This window comes from Manacus candei, unplaced genomic scaffold, assembly GCF_025592945.1.
Source record: "Manacus candei isolate 608988 ecotype Guabito, Panama unplaced genomic scaffold, ASM2559294v1 h1tg000077l, whole genome shotgun sequence".
Lineage (NCBI taxonomy): Eukaryota > Metazoa > Chordata > Aves > Passeriformes > Pipridae > Manacus > Manacus candei.
This window is the reverse complement of record NW_026138125.1, coordinates 6,527,906-6,548,455: the sequence shown is the minus strand read 5'-3', so window position 1 is coordinate 6,548,455 and position 20,550 is coordinate 6,527,906. Positions and strand designations below refer to the sequence as shown.

The following is a 20,550-nucleotide window of genomic DNA, read 5'->3' as shown; positions in this document are numbered from 1 at the left end:
CAATTATCCTGGCTGCATTAAAATAAACCCCTCTGGAGAGGGACAGAAGCTCCTCCCTGTTGAATTCTATTTTACTATTTCTATTCTGCACATTTCACCAGTTCCAGGGAAAAGGATAAAGCCTTTAATTGCCCAATCTGCCCCAATAAACTTCTCATGTTTCTGATCTTCGAGACAACTTATCATCTTTATTATTATTTGCTGTGGTTATTGTGGTTCCCTTAACTTCCCTATCAGCAAGAAAAACCTAAACAAACCAACCTACAATAAAATCCATCACCCAGTGACACAGCCCCATCCTAATAAAGAGAAAATCCCATCACACTCCCACTGAAAATTACCTGGGAACTGCAGATATTATCTCTGGAAGGAGAAAACAAGAGCCAGAATAACAAAGCTTGGTCCATGTGGTTAAAATAGAATTAAAAGCTCGGCTAATTGTGGGGATTCACAGTATTTTTTCTCCCAGGAACTATTTTGGAGCAGGAGCTGTTCTGAGTGTTGGCACAGACACAGATTTAGCAATTAAAAGACTTCAAAACAAAGGGGAAGAAAAAAAAAAAAGCCACAAGCTGAAATATGAACAGGAGTTTCCTGAAAACATCTGACTCAGCTCTGGAAAACTGAATTTAATGGGCTTTCACCAGCTCCAGCACCAAAACTAACACCCCAGGACAGGATAATTCCCAACATTCCTCTTCCCAGCTTTGTCCCAGAGCTGAGTGCTGACTGGAGACTCACTTTTATTTTTAACACAAGTTGTTATTAACACAAAATACTCAACATTTCCCACGTTGTTGATGGAAAGAACATGAAAACACAACAGAATGCCCCCATCTGGAATTCCACAGCCTGTGGATGAGATGTAAATCCCATACCTGAGCCCTGTGGGGACTCAGGCAGGAGGCTGGGGGAAGGTTTATGTGTAATTTCAGGGACTAACACAAGGATAACACAACGTGAGGCTCCATCTCAGAGAAGAAAAGGGGTCTCTTCTTCAAGAATATTCCATAAAATAATGAAATGCAGGTTGTGTGTGTTTTTTAGGCATGGAAACTAAAGGAACAACCTCTTGGGCAGCGAGCAATGAAACATATTCCCAACTTTCTGCCTACATGGAACTGCTACTTATCATTTAGATAAAGCCACTGAAGGTTTTATAGATATGTTGCTGTAATTCCAGCAGCCATTCCCAGGGGATTGGGAATTCCACAGCAGAGCAGGAGCTCCCAGGTGGGGTTTTAACCTCTTGCTGCTCCTACACGGATGAGAACCAAAGGGGGTGTTGGTGTTGAAACCTTTTCTTGTGGGGATTGACTCGGATTTGTTCGGGTGCATTTGCCTTATCCAGCTTTCCTGAGGATCCCAGGGAATACAAGCACAGGGAAGCAAACTCCTGGTGCAAAGCCAGACCTTTGCTCCGTGCAGGAGGCAGGACAAAGTCTCCAGAGGGAAAATGCCTCGGGAAATCTCCTCTGTGTCACCATGACAAGGCAAAAGAGCCCCACGAGGACTGAGAGCTGCCTGATTGCAACACCCCACCCCCTCAGCCCAGGGAAAACCAGGCCTTTTTATCCCAGGAATGGAGAGGAACCCTTAGAATTCATCAGAAACCATAAGTAGCATAACATTAGACAATTATTTGTCTGTGATTCAGCTTTTATAGCATTCCACTCTGCATTTTAAAGGAGGAAGCTCAGGAAATTCAGATCAGGTTCTTGGGTTATTGAGAGGCCAGTTGCACCTTAAGGTCACTTTGGTGTGAGCTGGGTTTTCACTCACACAGGTGCCACCTTTCCATGCTTTGCTCAAACAGAAACAGGTCAATCAAAGTCCCATTTTTGAGCTGTTCCCCTTCTATGTTTGAACAGCTCAGAGACAAGAACAGCAGTAAACCCGTTTCCTCTCCGGGTCTTCACCGGTGAACAAACCAGGAAATGTCTCTCTCCACTCCTCCAAGTGAATATCCAGTTTATCCAACCACTGCATTACCACCTTAGTAAAATCATCATGATTAAGGCAAACCCAGACTCAGCATTTCCTTGTGCTGGCCCTGGAAAGGGCTGTTTTGTAAATTTTGGGACTCCTCGTACCTCTGACAACTCTTTAAGGGCAGCAGTGAGGAACACGTGTATCACCCACATACTCCAACCTGGGGCTGGACTAGCAGGGCATGCTGGAAAAAACCCACCAGTTTATTTGGGGAAGTGACAAAAGAGGTGTAGGAATGTTCAAAAGTGCATGGATTTTATTTATGCAGTGTGTGTGGAAGTTCAGAGGAGCAGGAGTTGGCACAGGAAGGATGATTTTGTCCAGGACAAGGGAGATATATTCTTGTTTACCACTGGTTTGGATTAAAGCCCCAGAAGGGTTTGGGTTGGAAGGGACCTTAGAGCTCAGGGACAGGGGTAGAACACCTTCCACTATCCCAGGATGCTCCAAGCCCCATCCAACCTGGCCTTGGACACTTCCAGGGATGGAGCAGCCACAGCTCATCTGGGCAACCTGTGCCAGGGCCTCCTCACCCTCCCAGCCAGGAATTCCTTCCCAATATCCCATCTAACTCTGCCTTCTGGCAGTGGGAAGCCATTCCCTGTGTCCTGCCACTACAGTTCCCGAAGAAGATTCCCTCTGTGGCTTCCCTGCAGACACTGGAAAGCCGCTGTGAGTCTTCTCTCTTCTTACCTCAGTACCTGGGTGTGAGCACCAACTTCTGACACGGCTAAACTCGAGTTTAAAACACAGACACGGGGAAGGAACCCTTTAAAACCAGCCATCCCATATTTCCAAGAGCTCAAGCCCAGGAGAATCCCCCCAGGAGGCCACGTACCTGCTTCAGGGCTGCTCTGGTTACAGCTGCTGCCGATGCTGTTGGGGATCACCGGGGCCGAGGGTGCCTGGAGTCGCGCCTGAGGTGGGTTCTGGTGCAAGGAGTTTCCCAAAGCCATTCCCGACTGCGGGAGCATCCCGCAGCTCCCGCCGGCCTGCATCTGGCTGATGAGCCCTGCCAGGTGGTTGGTGCTGCCCGGGCTGGCCCCGTGCCCGAAGGCAGGGTTGGGGCCGTGGCAGTGCAGCCCCTCCCCTCGCAGGGGCAGCCCCGGCGCCAGCGGGGCCTGGAGGCCGCCCGAGCTCAGGGCAGGCTCCGGGAAATGCATCTGGTTCCCGGAGCAGGGCAGGGCAGAGCCGGAGCTCCCACAGCCCGTGGAACTATTGCTGCTCACGTGGGAGCTCTGGCAGCTCATGGACTGCAGGAGCTGCGACATGGAGCTGATGGGGAAGGAGCTTTGACTCTGCTTTCTTATCAAATCGGATCCGGCTTTGGAAACCCCAGAACTGTCCAACTGGGACTGTCTCAGCAGGCTCAGCACCGTGGTGGGGGGCTGCTTCCTTTTCCTCAGAGGATCCTTTTGCTGAGACATCAGTTTGTCTCTCAGTGCTGCTCGGCCGCTCTGCCCTTCCGTGGTGGGGAGGAGCACGTTGGCAGCAGGAGGGAACATGGAATTTAAAGTGCTGTGTCCTTCGGAGTTGCCGCCGCCGGCAACAGGTCCAGAGTTGCTACTGCTGCTGTTGTTGGTACCAGCGAGTTTGTTTTGATTTGCTAGCTGTGCTTTGGCTGCTGCTGACAGTAAACTGCTGGCTGGGAAAGAGGCAGCGTTGTGCTGGTTCAAGATCTGGTTTAAAGGCATTCCCAGCAAACCGGGCTGACTCTTCAAGGAACCGCTTCCAGCCGATGCAGCGGGAAAAACTGCATTGTTGGGAGGATTCAGTACATTGCTCATTCCAGCGATTAACGGGTTGGGGATGTCCTTGTACTGGCCGAGTCCATCGTGCTTGGTGGAAGGGCTGGATGGCATGGACGGCCTCGGCGAGCCTATGGTCGACCTCGGGGACCTGGGGGGGACCTTGATGCCGCCGCAGGCCGACTGCGGCCCGACCGGGGGCAGCAGGAAATTCCCGTGATCCGACGACGTGGAGGAAGAGCGCGACCTTTGGGGAGAGGCCTCGATCCTCCCCATCCCGGGGCCCATCATGTGCACCGGGGAGGTCACGGGCGACGGGGACAGGGAGGTGGAGGCGGAGTGCTGGACCCTCTGGCCGTGGGGCGCGTGGTTGGCGTGGGCGGGTTTGACGGTGGGCAGGGGCAGGTTGCTGGGCAGGGGCACGACGGCGGGGGGCATGCTTACATTCATCACGGGTACCTGAGAGTGGGCGCTCGCGTGGAACGGGGACGGGGGCACGATCACGGGGTTCTGGCTCGCCGGCTTGCTGGGGATGGGGTCCAGGATGCCGAGGGGATCCTTCTCGGATGGCAATGGCTTTTTCTGCAGGGCGCACGACGGCGGCGGAGGGGGGGGCGGGGGCGGGGGAGGGCCCTGCGGGGGGGGCTTGTGGTGGAACATGGCCCGCGGGATCTCCATCCCCGCGGGAAAGCTACACAGGGGCTTTTTCATGACGGGGCTCTTGGTGGTCAGGGTGGGGGACAGAGGTATGTTAGTCCTGCCGGCCATGGCGCAGGATGACTGGATGGGGGAGCCGTGCAGCATCACCGACGGCGGCGACAGCGGCGTCCTGCTCACGTGGATGGGGCTGGAGTTGGGAGCTCCGTGGAAACCGGGATTGTTCCTGGTGAAAACATCCGGGCTCCCCAGTGGGTCAGTCCTGGGAGAGATGGAGCCGTCGCCGTAGATCTGCGACCCCGAGGAAGCCGGGCTGGGCATCCCGCCGTGGCTGCCCCGGTACGGAGACTTCTGTCCCAGCTCACTGCTCCCCAACCTCTGCCTGGGATACACAGGATGGAGCTCTGGCTGCTGGCTCCCGGCCATCTCTTGCACGTACAGCCTCCCCATGGCATTGGATGCCCCAATCATCAGCTTGAAAGGAGTCTTACATTCCGGCAGCACGGAATTTGTAATTCCTTCATGCGGTTTATTCCTCGCGGATCTCGGAGTTGCTGCTCGAGTGGGAACTACTGGAGTTGCACCTGGGGTTACAAACACACAACAGTCACTGTTTGGAAACGCAGCATCACAGGTTTTTCAGTGCAGAACCTCAGGGTGTGAAAATATTCCTAAAAGCAAGGAAGCCTTTGGCTAAACTTGGGCTTCCACAGGAATGAAACACCAGACATTGAGGAGCTGCTGGGCCCTGTACAGATCTTAATTTAAATCCCACATAAATATGGACAACTGGAAATCTTTCTCCTGCCTTTCTGTCTTTTCTAAGCATCACCTCCAGCATCCCACTCCCGGATTTCCAGCAGCAGCTCTCTGGCAGGAGCAGGGAGCTGCTGTCGCAGGGAAAAGGAGCCTCTGGCACCATCTATTGAGGACAGGAGGAACAAAGCCCAGCCAGGACTGAGACTCACTTCCAGGTGCTGTCCCAAACGCTGCCCCTGATGAGGGATTCTGGATACTTTAGGGGGTTGTTTTCAGGATAAAAGCCTTGGGGATATTTGCACATGCTGACACAGGAACCCCTCTACGACAGAAAAATTCCCACTTTTGAGCCCAGGCCTTCCTACAAGCACGAGGCCACTTCCCATCTTTATTTCAAAAGATTTTTTTTTTCCCCCCAATGTTTTACTTTCAGAATATCATCACAAGCAGCTCCAAAGTCTGGGGGACTTTCTGCCAGTTGTGCTGCTCTGGGAATTTGCAATTCAGCTCGGAGCGCTTGGCACGGAGCCCCCCCAATGTGCAAACTCCAGTTGGGAGCTGCAAATTCCACGTTCAGAGGAACTCAGAGGTGCCTGGAAATTCTCCTGCTCTCAAGAATCCCCTTCCCATCTCTCCTTCAGCCTGGGCAGACTGACATTCCTGCCTTCATCCTATTTGCACGACCAGCCACATCACCGCAGAAACAAACATTTTACCTGTCCCAAAATACAACCAAAGTGTCAATTTAGGGGACAAAACTCAAGGCTGAACTGCAAAATAAAATGAGTATGAGAGGCCTCACCTTGAATGCTGGAACTAAGCAAATGGTCACATGCAAGGGTGTGAAAATGAAAAGATATTTTGCTTACAAAGGCCATTTATTGGGAAATCTTCTTCTTTGCCTAGGGTACAAAATTCTGACCAACAGAGGGGAAAAGCACCTGAATGTCACTCATGTCTTGAATACTCACCTGGTTTCACCTCCTTCATCCTGCTAATTTTTTGCAAACAAGAATGTAATTTAAGTACTACTCATCAAAAAATTAAGGAGGAAAATGTGTAGCACCTTGGGAAATTGCACTGCTAGTTAAAAATGAAATGACATTGCAAAGAAATTTAAACAGAGGTTTGAAATCCTAAATTTCAATGTGAAAATCGGTCCTATGAACAGCGTGGGTTAAACTTCACACTGGTCAGCACCATCCTGCCATCTGATCTTATGGGTCTTACTTCTCAATATCTGGGTCTTATTTCTCAATAATTTACAGCTAAAAGTTGTTTTTTCCAGGTGAACAACCTCAGAATCATCAGGATTTGTTGTTACACCTTTTCTTTCGCCCCAGATCTCAGTGATCCCCCCAGTTTTACAACGTGCTTTTGACCTTCTCTTGTTTTGGTAACACCTGTCAACTCCCAGCCACCAACAAATTACCTCTTTTCTTTTTTTTTTTTATGTTGACATGGATAATTAAAATGCTAATCCAGGTTGGTGCCTAAAAATAATCCTTGAGAAATTACAGTGGAGATCTCCTTTGCTGTATCTTCTCCTTTACAACACAATTTCCCATTTAGCCATGTCCTAATCCCTTCATAATCACTTTATTCTGCTCCTCTAATTTCCCATGTGACAGAATATCAGACATACTGCCACAGTTCCCAAAGATGAGAGTTAATGTATTTTCTTTGTTCTAGAACAATCTGATACCTTTCCCAAGAAAATCATGCTCTTAGGCTGGGAATGACCTGATTAAACTCATTTTCTATCTTCCCACATCTCTGATCACTCCATTTATTCCTTAAATCTGTTTATTTTTGCACTCACAGACACATCAGACTTTCGGGGGCGGTTTTGCATAGTAATTACACATACAAAATTAAGATTATTAAGTGATTCTGCAGGATTTAAGTTTTACTCACTTGTTCCACCCCCAGGACTGGTGAGAACCAGGGAAGGATGAGGTGCTTCCATGCTTTTGTGCAGTGTAGCCACAGCAATGATCTTCCTCTTGTGGATGCATAGTTTGGTGACATCTTCATCTGCTTTGACATCTTCAGCAGTTCTCTGCTTCACAGCAGCTCCAGGATCGAAATTAAACACCTGGGAGTGAAAATTCCAGTGTTTAAGCAATGATTATGGGCAGAAAACTCACCAAACACGCCTCAATTTTATACAGAATATACAGGAATTTTCCTCTGTTCCTCAGAGCTCTTTGACTGCTCCTACATTGACAGGAAGTTTGGAAATGATAAATATATTTATAATAAACAAGTCAGATCCTTTCCAAGAGGGGAGGAGGCAGAGGAGAGATTAACTTTTGGATTTTAGGGTATAACTTTGGGTGCACTCTACTTATTTGATATACACATGTATGATGTGAACAGAGGTCAAGCCATGGCACAGCACATCAGCTGGCATCATAAATATTCCAGTAAAGACCCAAAATGCTGCTTTGCTTTACCTTGGGAAGAACAAGAGGACATTCTAGGCCACACTTGCACGTTCCATCAGTCAGCAAGTAAGTCTTCACCTGCTCCAAGCAGGATAATAAAGACCCACTGGGACTGTAAAGGAACAGAAATGATCAATAAAAGCTATTTGACAGGTCATGACTTGCACCTGCCAGTCTAAAAACTCACAAGGAGAGATGATATTTACTATTTTTTCATATTATTTCTTGCTTTTTGTCAAGAATTGCAACGAGACTTATTAAAAATCACCAAAAAAACCCCCTCTCAAACATATTTTAAAGGAAATAAAACTGCTGCATCCAGGTCTCTTAGTTGCACAAAGTTTGGTTTCATCCAGTTAAGACTTGGACCCTCTCAGTAGAAGTGAGGAACAGCCCACCCAGGAGCCAGGAGTTGTAAATAGCCCCATTTTTAACGAAAACAACCCAAGTGGAATAGCTTGGATCAGGAAAACAAATTCCAAACAAACTGTGGCGAACTTTGGCGCTTAAAACCCAAGGTGGAAACGTCTCCTCTCGTCACTAGAACCAAGTGACATCTAAAGCAACATCTGCAAGTGACATTTCCAGCTCTGCTGACACTTTAAATCAGGGATTTATTTGCCAGACTTGCCCTGGAATAGTTATTTTTGGGAGAAGTGCTCAGGCTGAATCTGTGTAACAGTGACAGTTTTGAGGGTGAGGAAGATGAAAGAGCAAACTAAAAATAGGGCTGAAGTGACAGGTCAGGAAGTCAAACCTTCCCTGTCTGCAATCCTTGGGGAGGAGGGGGAAAACTACTCTTGATTTCAATTTATTTTAATTCCAGCTCTAGACTGGTTAAACCATGATCCCTTTGGACTTTGCCAGCCTGTCCTGAACTATGCTCAGCTCCACACTTGACGATGGAACAGCTTCCCATGGGATTTGCTCTTGACCATCCCATCTGCACCAAAGATCTCCACAGACACTTTCTGGGATGCTTAAAAATTCATGTTAAATATGCTCTGGAGTTGGGACTGGGTAAACAAAAAAAAATGCTCCTTTTTCTGGAATATTTCTGGAATAAATCAATCTTAAATAACCCCTTTGTGCAGTTTGCCTGGACACACGTGACCAGTTCAGGATTGAGGAGATCCTGGAGCCTGGAAAAAAACCCACACTGTGCTCATGTGAGGGAAGGTCAGTCCAGTGAATCTGTGGGATGTGGGATCCACCATCCCTCCTGCACATACAGCCAGGGTTATTTGTCCACAAGAACCCACCAAATTCTAAAAAGGCCCATTTTTTTTCCTGTTCCTGGGCAGAGCTAGAACTGCAAAATCTCTTTTGTGCGCACAGATCTCCTCACGCTTCCTTTGTAAGAATCCATGGAATCACAGAATGCTTTGGGTTGGAAGGGACCTTAAGATCATCTCATTCCACCCCCTGCCATGGGCAGGGACACCTTCCACTAGCCCAGGTTGCTCCAAGCCCTGTCCAACCTGGCCTTGGACACTTCCAGGGATGGTTTAGGCCCTACTTTAAGGCAGCAGCACAGTTTTACCAAGCAAAGCCCTGAGAATCAACTCAGTGCTTTTACCAGGTAATAAAAACTAGTTAATTAATGGATTTAATCTTGATTTAATCCAAAGCAAGTGCTGCCAGCTGCCAGCAAAGCCTGTGTGCTTTACAGGGGAGCACAAACACAGGGTCTGTATTCAGCTGGGATCATCTACCCTGGTTAAATCATGTCAGATCTTAATATATCCACTAATTTTCCCTAGGATAGCTGTGGAGTCAATATTGCTTGACCTTTCCTTGTCTCCATAAATGCTGTGCACACTTCAGGGTAGAGCAGGATTCAATCCTTGGAGATCCAGCTGCCCTGGCTGAGCCCTGTGGATGCTCCATGTCAAGCAGGAGATGGGACTATTTGACTTCTACCCTTTAACCACTGAATTAAAGAACAAAAAAATACATGGCAAGAGGGCAGAAATAACACAGTCACTCCCAAGGCTGTAGGAAGTGTATGAAACTTCTCAGAGCTGTAGAAAACCAAGTTCAGAAGCAGGTGGGATCACGTAAAAATACCAAAGCATTCCATGTCCTGGTGCCTGGATATAAAGATTATTGGGGAAAAAAACCCCTCAACCAATCCAGAACTTTTCCTTTCTCATTGATTTTTAACTCAGGCAGAGGCCCAGTAAATTAGAGCTGTAATGAGAAGTGCAAGGGAAGGCGATTTCTCTCCTGCCATGGGTATCACTGACACGGATTTGGTTGGATTCTGCTAATTGGGAACATCAACAAGAAATCCCGGAATGCATCTGATCTTTTATGGTAGTTTAGTGTAAAATTGGAGCAGGCTTTGACTCATTAAAGGGTTTTGTCCTGGTAATACATAAAATGTTGTGAGGGACCAGTTATTTTAATGACAGAATAGTGGAATGAGATTAAGCAAATAACAGGCTGGACCTGTGTGAGGTAAACCTGCCCTCTCCAAATTTTGTTAAAGCTGACTTTGATCTTTTTTTTCCAATAACATTTAATTTACTGTCTGTTTGTCTGAACACATTGATTTAATACCAATTTCAACGCATTTCTTCGTGACCGTTCCGGGGTGAAGCAAAAAAAAAAAAAACACCAAAAAACCAATAAGCTATGAAAATAAACAAATAAAGTACCTAAAACTTCGGATTTAGGCTTATGTTCCTGTTTCTTTTCCTAGAGGAGAGATGTGAGGAATCCATAGGAGTAAATCTTGCTGGAGAACAGCAGTGATAGTGAACAGAGAACTTTCATGGGCATAACAAAAGTGATGTTTTTTGGAGTTACTGAGTAGCCACAAAAGTTCTACAGGTATTAAGTAGTTACATAACCTAAATTCCCTTTCAAAAGAATCACAGAATCCTGGAATAATTTGGGATGGAAGGGACCTAAAGATCATCTCATTCCACCCCCTGCCATGGGCAGGGACACCTCCCACTATTCCAGGTTGCTCCAACCTGGCCTTGGACACTTCCAGGGATCCAGGGGCAGCCACAGCTTCTCTGGGCAACCTGGGCCAGGGCCTCCCCATTCTCCCAGCCAAGAATTCCTTCCCAATATCCCAATATCCCATCTCACCCTGCCCTCCTTCAGCTTCAAAAATCCACCCGGAAACCAAGAAGTTTCCCGTGACGTTTTTGAGCGCGAGGAAGGAGCCGAGTCCCTCATTTCCTGCCCCAACTGGCAGAGTGAATTAATTGAGTGACAGAACCCCCAGAGCAATGAAAGCAGGAGCCCCTGGGGTGACCTTACCTGATGTAGAGAACTCCACTTTGGTCCACCCGCCGCTGCCACCCCACGGGAACTTGCACTGCTGGTGGCCCTCCGTCCGTGTCCCCTCCGTCACACTCCTTCCCACCATTCATTTTCCCGTTTCTGCTCGTGAGTTCTCCAGAGATATCAACAGGAGGGGGATCTCCTTCTCCTACATGTCATCCTGGCCTCCCAGAGCAGGCCCTGCAGCACGGCTGATCCCGAATCGGACAAAGTGCATCGGGAGGCTCCGAGCTCAGTTTGAAACCAAGTCCTTCCCAGGGGCCATTTTGGTTCAACGAGTCACTTTCCCACCACAGTCCACATTAAATATGCAAGGTTTAAACTCCTTATCTATTCATAAGGACGAACTCTAGAGAGGAAAAAAAATTAGTGCTTCCGACTTGGGCAAATCATAATTCGCCAATCCTTCCGTTCCCTGTCAGAAAGGAGGAGGGGGGGAAAAGGAGGATTCCTAGTTCCCCAGCATGGCTCCCAGCTCGAGGACTGGCTTAAGAGAACTTGTACTTGGTGAAAGCTCGTCTCATTTTTTTTTTATAAATATGAGTCAGCTCCGACACCTCCAGGTATTACACCCTTTGTATGCCACATTCTTTCTGTTTGCTTTTTATCTTCTGCTCGCTGTCCAAGTTGTCTTCTTGGCTTTCTTTCATGACTCCTTGGCTCCAATAAAACAGCCTGAAAAACAAGGATGCAGGACAGACGTGAGGCGTTTTCCCCCGAGTTTTTCAGCCCAGGGAGGTGTTTACAGCTGCAGCCATTTAAAGAGCTCAAACCCAAGATTTTCAATGTCAGTGGAACCATTAAAACAAGGCTTTGAGTAAATATAAACCTGCCAGAAAATTCTATTTATACGTGGATGCAACTACATCTTAAAAGCAACGAGAGTGAAGCTGCTATTGCACAGTTAATGTACAGTTTGGGTGAACTAAGGGATGCATCTTTTCACTGAATATTTTCACGTATTCTTCTGTTCAGAACCATCAGCAGATGACTAAATTAATGCCCTTTAAAAATTGTTTATAAACCTGAATGAATTTAATGTGGAGGAAGCTGCTTCCGGGCTCGGCGATATCCATAAAAATGGAAAACCGCTGCATTCGGATTAAATTTAAATAATCATCTTTCCAAAAATTGTGTCGTGAAAAGGGGAAAATTCAGCATCAAGGCACTGATCTCTGAATACCTGGGAAACAATCTGAATGTCTTCAGGAATAATTCCTCCCCCCCTCCATGATTTAACTCTTCATGACAGAAGTTCACAATGATGTTATTCCCCCAAAATTCTGTTATTTCCCCAGAACAGCTTTCCAAGGTGACCAGGTGAGACTGAGCTCTCGAGTTTGGGTGGTTTGTTAAGGTGAGACAAACGTGGGAGTGTGGGGTTGAAACAGTAAATCCATCAGAATAAAGAGTAATCCTAAAATTCAAACACAAAAGGCACCGATGACTGTTGGAGTAACAACATTAACAGGTTTTATTTGGGATCCCCTGTCAATTCTGCCTCATTCCTGACACTCCTGTTATGCCAACATGTTAAAACACAGTAAACCTTACAGACCTGACTGATTTTAATAAAAAAAGGGGGGGGGTTTTGAGCTAGGAATGGAACATGGAGACTCAGGATCCCACATTTCTGCAAGAGCACCACATTAAATCTACATTTAACAGGAATAACAGCTCCTTCCTAAAGGAAGACTGGAGAGGCATAACCACAGTCCTGGGAGTGTTCCCTCAAGTCCCCTAACACAGAACATTCTCTTCGGATGTGCCACTTACAAATGGAAAGCTCCAAACGCTCCGGGGGAAAGAAAAATCCTTGGAGTATTTCCAAGGATGAGGAGCAGAGAGGAGCAGGTTGGGCAGAGCCCCTGGACTGAAGGGCTGAGATCTGAAGAGCACGGGGGGGATTTGGACAAAGGTTGGCCCTGGAGGCCTTTTCCAACCTTAAAGATTCTGGGATTTCAGATTTGCTGTGGGATGAAGCCTTCTGGAATAGCCTGGTGCTGCTCTGCAGGGATCTGCTTCCACTTTCCAAGACTCTGGAGCACTCCAACAGGATGTAATCCTTGGCTGGACAAGACTGGGGAAGAGACCAGGAGACTGAGGAGCTCCTGCCCAGCAAAGCTCCCAGGGAATGTCACAGGGACACCTTGTCAAAACAATCCTCACTCTGGGACACAGGAATAGGATTTGGAAGCTCTTGGCAACAGTTCAGGAATCCTGGTGTTGGATTGGCTTTATCCTGTTTAAGGAGGGAGTAGATGATGTTCCATCCAACCCAAGGCAGAATTTACCTTCCTGCTGAATTTCCTGCAGGTCCTGTGGAAGGCTAAAATAGGGGAATAATTTTCCTGTTACTCTGAATGAGAGTTAACCTGCTGTGACGTGACAACACCAGGAAATACATATTTAAAATCCTGGGAGCACAGGGTGAAGGGAAAGCTGCTCATCTCAGCCCAGCCTTGTGTGGCTCACATTGCTGTTCAGGGCAGCTTCCCTGGATCCATTATGAGCAAATAATATCCAACAACTGCTTTTTTTTTTTTTGCAAGAAATACTTGGAAGAAACCTTGCATTTCTGCTGGGTCTGAAGTGTCCTGTCTCAGTTAACATCTCACTCCACCTCCACCACAACTGATCACATCAAACCTTCTTCAGGGTGTGAAACAGCACAAAAAGGAGTAAAAAAAAAGTCCTTAATTGCTTCTTCTGTGGAAAGTATTTAAATGTTTTTATGAAAGAGGGCAGGTTTAGATGAGAGATTAGGGAGAAATTCCTGGCTGGGAGGGTGGGGAGGCCCTGGCACAGGTTGCCCAGAGAAGCTGTGGATGCCCCTGGATCCCTGGAAGTGTCCAAGGCCAGCTTGGAGAAACCTGAGCTAGTGGAAGGCGTCAGGGAGTTGGAATGGGATGATCCAGAAGGTCCTTTCAACCCAAACCCTTCTGGGATTCTGTGGAAAGTAAGAATTGTTAAAGCAGAATTTATAACATTTATTTGTTCTCAGCTCTTAAATGTTTCGGGTATTAATGGCTAAGGAGCAAATTCCATGTGGATTTCCACAAAGTGCAGGCATTAAAGCCCCCAGTCCTTACAGTAACCACTGCAATGGCACAGGGAAGAGGTGCCCATCCATGTTCTGGTACAGAAATCCATCCCTAATCCCCACAGAAAGTTCCTGTGTGTTATTTCATTTAACTCCATAACACCAGACTACTTAAACCTTTATATTTCTTACTGGTCCAGAGAGTTACAACCCCACAGGAGGAGAGGGAACGGCCTCAGGCTGTGCCAGGGGAGGCTCAGGTTGGACATCAGGAGGAATTTCCTCATGGAAAGGGTGGTCAGGCCTTGGCAGGGGTTGCCCAGGGAGGTTTGGAGTGCCCAGCCCTGGAGGTGTCCCAGGAAGGCCTGGCTGTGGCACTCAGTGCTCTGGGCTGGGGGACAAGGGGGTATTGGGTACAGGGGGGACTCTGATCTTGGAGGGCTTTTCCAACCTCAGTGATCCTGGGATTCTGTGATCCTGTGAATTCCATGACTGCAGAAAAATCCCATTTCTTGATGCATTGTTTGCCCCTTCCCCATCCGAACACTCCATCTGAAGTGTTCCACACCTTGGATTGGGACAGAAAGGAGCTGGAGCAAATCCAAGGTATTCTGGACACTGGATCCCACCCAAAGGCCTGACTCCCATCAGCCTAGGCAATAAATCCCTCTCCTCCACAACCTCCTCACAGCTCCAGACAACTCATGTTATCTCACCACGAGCAAACACAACTTTCCACATCTAACCCAATTACTCCTTCTCCCCGTGAGCCAGGACATGCCTTTTAGATTTGTTTTGCAATCCGGTTCCATTACAATATCCTTCGAAATATTTCACTGGAGAACTATGCAAAACTACACTGAATTCTTCCCCCTGGACCCCTTCCCCCCACGGAAAATTTCTCCCCTAATTTTCATATGCTGAAAGGTATGTTTTCAATTTTTAATGTGGCTCTCTCACTTTTTTTTTTCTTTTTTTTTTTTGAAATGCTGCATTTTAGGGCCTCTCTGCACGCTCAGCCGTTAGTGTTTGTTTTAACAACTCCTTCAGTCAAGCAGGGAAAGAGAAAACTTGGTGTTAAAATATAAAAATTAAAGTAGATACTAATTGTCTGGATTCTGATCTATCCCCATATGACATGACTGATATTTATTTTATTAATAAATGGACTTATTGAGACGAATTTTGACAGTCTGATATTGCAAAAATATGGAATCACCATGGAATCCCAGGATGGTTTGGGCTGGAAGGGACCTTAAAGCTCATCCCATTCCACCCCTGCCACGGGCAGGGACACCTTCCACTATCCCATGTTGCCCCAAGCCCTGTCCAACCTTTTGAGTAAAGAATACTAAAATATAATCTAAATCTCTCCTCTTTCAGTTTAAATCCATTCCCCCTTGTCCTCCAATCACTCTTGATGCTCTGTTACTTTTTTTTCTCCATGAACTTTTAACGGTGCCCAACAATTCCACAGATCACAAAGGATGCACAAATCCCTATGAATGACCCACATTTTGGTAATAAAGCTCTGCAAACCCTTGGAACACACACCAAACACTGCTTGGAGACACAAACACACCCTAATTTTTGAGGCTTCCCTTTGTAGCACAGAAAAACCTACAGAATACATTCGGAATGGGAAATGCCCTCAAAAATCAAATTATTGTGGTTTTAGAACTAATGAGACAAGTTAGCTGCTTAAAAAGCATCATTGTCCCTCCCCTCAGAGTTAAAAAGGAGTTTTTGTTTGGTCATGGCTTGCACATTATTAATCTGTTTAAGTTTATCCAAGCAACCAGCTGGGATTCTCCTGTATCATCTCATCCCATACAAACGTTGCATCACTTTTTGGGAATGCTTTCCCACTCTGAAAAGCAGCTTTCTCCTGACTAATTAGACCAGTGGTGAATATTTGATGAAGGCCTATTTTTAGGAGATGATTCAACAAACAAAAAGTGTAAAGGAAACCTTCCTTCCTTCAATCTTCTCTCATTGTGTTGGTCTCCAGGACCACGACACGGCCGTACATGTGATTTACACGTGATTTTCACATGATAGAATCCAGCTTTTGGGGTGAAAACACATCTTTACCTTACTCCTAAATCCTGATTATTAAGAATACATTGCCAGCACTGAATTACTGCATTGAAATAACACATTTGAAATCACCCCAGTGCCAGACCAGTTCGTACCAGTCCGACTCCCTCCAACACCGAGTTATTTCCAACTGAATAAAGGACTTTTATAGCCAGGCTTATGTTTTCCTAATTGATACCACTTTGGATGCTGGGGGATTTTTTTAGGATTGGAAGCCCCCACTCTGTGAAATGATTCCCTGGAATTGCTCAAGACACTCTGGATGTGGCTCAGTGCTCTGGGTGAGTTGACCCAGTGGTGTTTGGTCACAGGTTGGACTCGATGATCTGGGAGGTCTTTTCCAACCTGGATGATCCCATGGGAGCTGTTTGGATAATTCATTCATAAATGGCAAAACCCCATCAAGATTCCAGGCCACTGTGCCTGTCTCTACATCCACAGCCCAGGAGTTTTCCCAGTATCCCAGTGGACACGCCCCAGCTCCCAGCCTGGCTCACCTGGACCAGGATGGACAGAACCCTCTGGCATTTAAATTCCCAAATATCCAAGATTAGATGGCAAAGCAGCCCCTTCAGACCTACCATTCAGGAATCTACACTATTAAAACAATAAGGAAAAGATTTTCATGGAGAAACACTGATTTATATCCATGGAATCCAGTTGATACATTATATTAGATTTATATATAATATAAATCCCTTCTCTTGGAGCATTGTGGACCATCGTATTCCTGATTAATTCTGCTGTTAATTAATCAGAAATACATCTGATATCCTTCCTATAGATGTCCAGGAAAAAATCAGAGTTCACTGAGCTGCAAAGTATCCTTAATTTAGGAGATTTAACTGTGCAGTGACAGTTGTCCAATGGAACTGGGAAGGAGTAGGATTTTTTTAGCACTTTATTTCCTGTATGTTTAGCACCAAACCCCGAAACTTTCTCTAACTATGACTTTTCACCCAAAACTTTCTCTAAACGTGACTTTTAACACACTTTTCTGTGTAATTCCCAGAGTTGGGAGCAACTGTGGTTGTCACTGGGCAATGAAAGAATGGATTAAATCCACCCTTTCAAGACCTTCCACGTGCACAAAACACACAGGGCATCTCTGAAAGGGTTTTCACAAAAAGAAGAAAAAGCCCCACATCAATAATAATAAAAAAAAAAGGTAGGGAAACAAAAGGATTTTCTTTTTAACCCTCAGCCCTGGCTCTTCAGTGAGAATTTATTAAATGGAAGAATACACAGGAGTTATGATGCTTTTCCAGCCCTTCCACCACATTAATTTTATTCTTTACAAAGGGAAATAGGTCAAAAAACACGAGACAGACCTACTTTGTGTCAACACAGTGACAGCCCCCAGATTTATTAAAAATTAAGACTAATATTTGGTATGTAAGGGAAATAAACTGAGAGTGATGTCACCATTAGCAACACCTTTCTTAGGGAATATTATTATATAGAATATTACTGAGCTAGAAGTCAATAAGAAGTGAAGAAATGTTATTAAATCAACTTTATTTCAGGGGAAATTGTAGAAGGAAAGAGGAACTTGGTGTCCCTCCTCAGCAACCTGGAATCTGATATTATTAAACACAGTCCTAGAATGCTTTTGTAATGAAGATTATATGAATTTCAGGGATGTTTGATACAGAGTGTTCCTAAAATATCTAATAAACAGATGCAGGAAATAAAGAGGTAAAACTATTTGTAATTGTTTGGTTTTGCTGGACATTATTGACTTAGAGGTTACTGGGGCAATGGAAATTTGGGAAAATAAAGATTTCAGTTTAAAAGAAAACAGCATTTAAATGTAACTTTCGCAATCTCAACCTGAAAATTCAACCAGATTTTAGATGAGCAACTAAAAGCCAGGAATAAAACTGGATTCCTGGAAATCCTGGCGAAAGGCTCCGGGGCAGAGTTATGGGAATAACCCCAGATCTCCATTAACTGGGCACTGTGAGCTCAACAATCAAGCAAGAAAGGGGAAAAATGAAACCCATCCTCCCACATCTTCAAAGCAGAGATCACAATAAACCAAACAACCCTCCTCTGTGTGAGACACCTGACGGTCAGGGCAGAGCAGGAGTGGAATAATTGGAATAATTCAGCCCCAGTTTCTGTGCAGGGGAACGTCAGAACTGTGGCAGGACTGCAAATTAAACCCATAAATTATGCTTTTGTGCCAAAGTAACAATCACATGACCGGGCTATTTTTAGACACAGGGAATTTTTTTTCCCTCCCCAAGTGCTATTTTTTTACACTGTTTACTGAATTACGTAGCTCTGCTCAGCAATTTCCCTAATGAAAATCCACTTAAGGTATTAAAAAAAATATGGTATCAATAAAAAACCAGCTCTTCAGACACCTCAGTGCAAAACCTACAGCTTCAGCTGGCATTAATGGAATAATAGTTGAGTTTTTGCTGCCTCTGAACCCTGGGGTGCTACAAATCTGTGTAATATGATGGGTAATTACTTACTAATTGAACGTATTTGGAGAATTTGCCCCCACTATTTTGTTTTATTTGAGAGGTAGTTCTCTACTTTCTAAAAGAGGACTCAGAGATTGAAAGACACTAAAAAAAAAAAGGTGTGTTTTAATCCTTTTAAATGCCAAATAGTCTTTCCTTGCTACACCAGCTCTATTAGTTATAAGTGTAATCATTTTTAAATGGATTTATGAAGATTTGTATACATGACCTTTCCTTCTCCAGCTTCTTCTCCTCCTTCCCCTGCTCTGAGTCAGCTGGTTCATGAATATACCATTTATTTCAAAATATTCTGCCACTAAAACATCACGTTTGCTTTGTTATTTAAGAGCTGTGAAACAAGGAATGCCCATATAAAGTATTTTTCAATGCACTAATTGCCAGCGGGGCACAGGATTGAAATAAAACTCGGAAAAGCCTGACCTTTTTCCTCATCAAGCATCAGATTGAAGGTGGGTCTGTTCATCTTGTTCTTTCCAAGCTGAAAAAGAATCAGTTGAAACAGTTAAAAGAGAAGTAACAGCGAGCAATATATTCCACTTATGATGTTAAGATATTAATTAGTATTTATTATTAAATATAATTTATTTATTAATTAATATTAATTTTTATTCACATTTATAAATACTTCGAGTTTCTTAGATTATTATTTCTCCTTTAAAATTTCTCCTTTAAAATTTCTGCTTCCACTTCGTATTTTGTACATATTTAATTTCCTAAAACATCACGAACACAGGGGGAAAAAAAAAATAATATTTAGAAAATGCTAATGTTAAGTTCTCTTTTAAAAAAAAAAATCAGCTTTACTAGAGTTTAATCTGTATTCTGGCAACACAGATAATCAAAATTCTTGACTGTACACACCCCACTAGTTTCAAATCAGATTTTTGTGCTTCACGAGTGTCTGGCTGCCCCATCCCCTTCACTCTGAGATTTAGTTTTAAGCAAGCCAAGGTGTTTTTAGCCTTAAAAAAAAAAAAAAAAAAAAAGAGCAAAATGCCCAAATGTTCCTGTCTGTGTATTTTGGGGATGAATTTTTCCATGACAATTATCAGATGTGCTCACGCCGACACCTCGATAAGGACGGATTTCATTGTCCCATAAAGGGGGAAGGCTCCAGTCTGGCTCCTGGAAAATGAAACAGTTGATTTTATGATAGAATATTTTATTCTCTATTCAGGGGCAAACATTCCTTGGGTGTTTTTTGCCCCCCAAACACGATGTATTTATGTTTAAAGCAGAGCAAGGCGGGACCCGGGGAGGACCCTCAGCTCTGTGTCCCCGGCTTAGCTCACCTGACCCGCTGTGAACCCGGTTTTAGTGCATGTGAAATAGGCTGAAAATGCACTAAATCAGACAAAAAAAGGCTTGATTCTCTTCAGAAGGAAGGAAACAAAAGGGTGAATCATATTCAAGTTCGACAAGCACAAGAGAATTCCACCAGCTCATCAAAGCAGGGAAGAGAAAAATGAGAGTAAGGCCCACAGGCACCCAGAAATTAAAACCATGTGGGCCTTCAAGGGTTCAGCACATCCAAGAGTTCAAGAACAAAGCTCCAAAGAAGATAAGAACCTTGAAAATGCACTTTTTCATCCCAATCTAAGGGCTGGATTGTGCCAGATCCTGATTACAGCTCCACCGGTCCTTTATTCTCTGAGTAGGCCCCAAAAATGGCTCTGGAAATTCAGGCCTGACACAGATAGTGAGAATTTTCTGGTCCCTGCTCCAAAAAGAAGTGAGTTATTGAGGAAAAATGTGGGTAAAGAACCACTTAGTCACCTCTTCATCACAATGTATTTAACACTTGATCAAAAGAAATGAACCCAGTAACAAAGATATACCCTGTCACAAAAAAACCACCAACCATAAACAAAGCCATCGGTGCCATAAATGCCATAAAATCCTGGCAGGAAAATCTGGGAAATCAGAATTCCAGACACACACAGGGAAAACAGGCCTCATTTTGTTCTGCAGGTGTTAATTTTTTTATGTTATACTTCACC

At 45.1% G+C, this 20,550-nt stretch overlaps 1 protein-coding gene and 1 long non-coding RNA gene across 3 annotated transcripts in view; one reads left to right on the top strand and one right to left on the bottom strand.

The window, feature by feature from the left end:
* Positions 1-20,550, bottom strand: part of MBD5 (methyl-CpG binding domain protein 5) — a 108,341-nt gene that overhangs the window by 20,464 nt on the left and 67,327 nt on the right. For both annotated transcript variants that reach the window (XM_051810152.1, XM_051810151.1), the window contains exons 5-9: positions 18,971-19,028; positions 10,886-11,584; positions 7,616-7,718; positions 7,074-7,254; positions 2,831-4,981 (exon numbers count right to left, since the gene is read on the bottom strand). In XM_051810152.1, coding sequence (XP_051666112.1) covers positions 2,831-4,981; positions 7,074-7,254; positions 7,616-7,718; positions 10,886-10,998 — 2,548 coding nt within the window. In that variant the 5' untranslated portion in view covers positions 10,999-11,584; positions 18,971-19,028. The remainder of the gene's footprint in view (positions 1-2,830; positions 4,982-7,073; positions 7,255-7,615; positions 7,719-10,885; positions 11,585-18,970; positions 19,029-20,550) is intronic.
* Positions 1-20,550, top strand: part of LOC127481214 (uncharacterized) — a 228,311-nt gene that overhangs the window by 186,840 nt on the left and 20,921 nt on the right. The window lies entirely within an intron of this gene.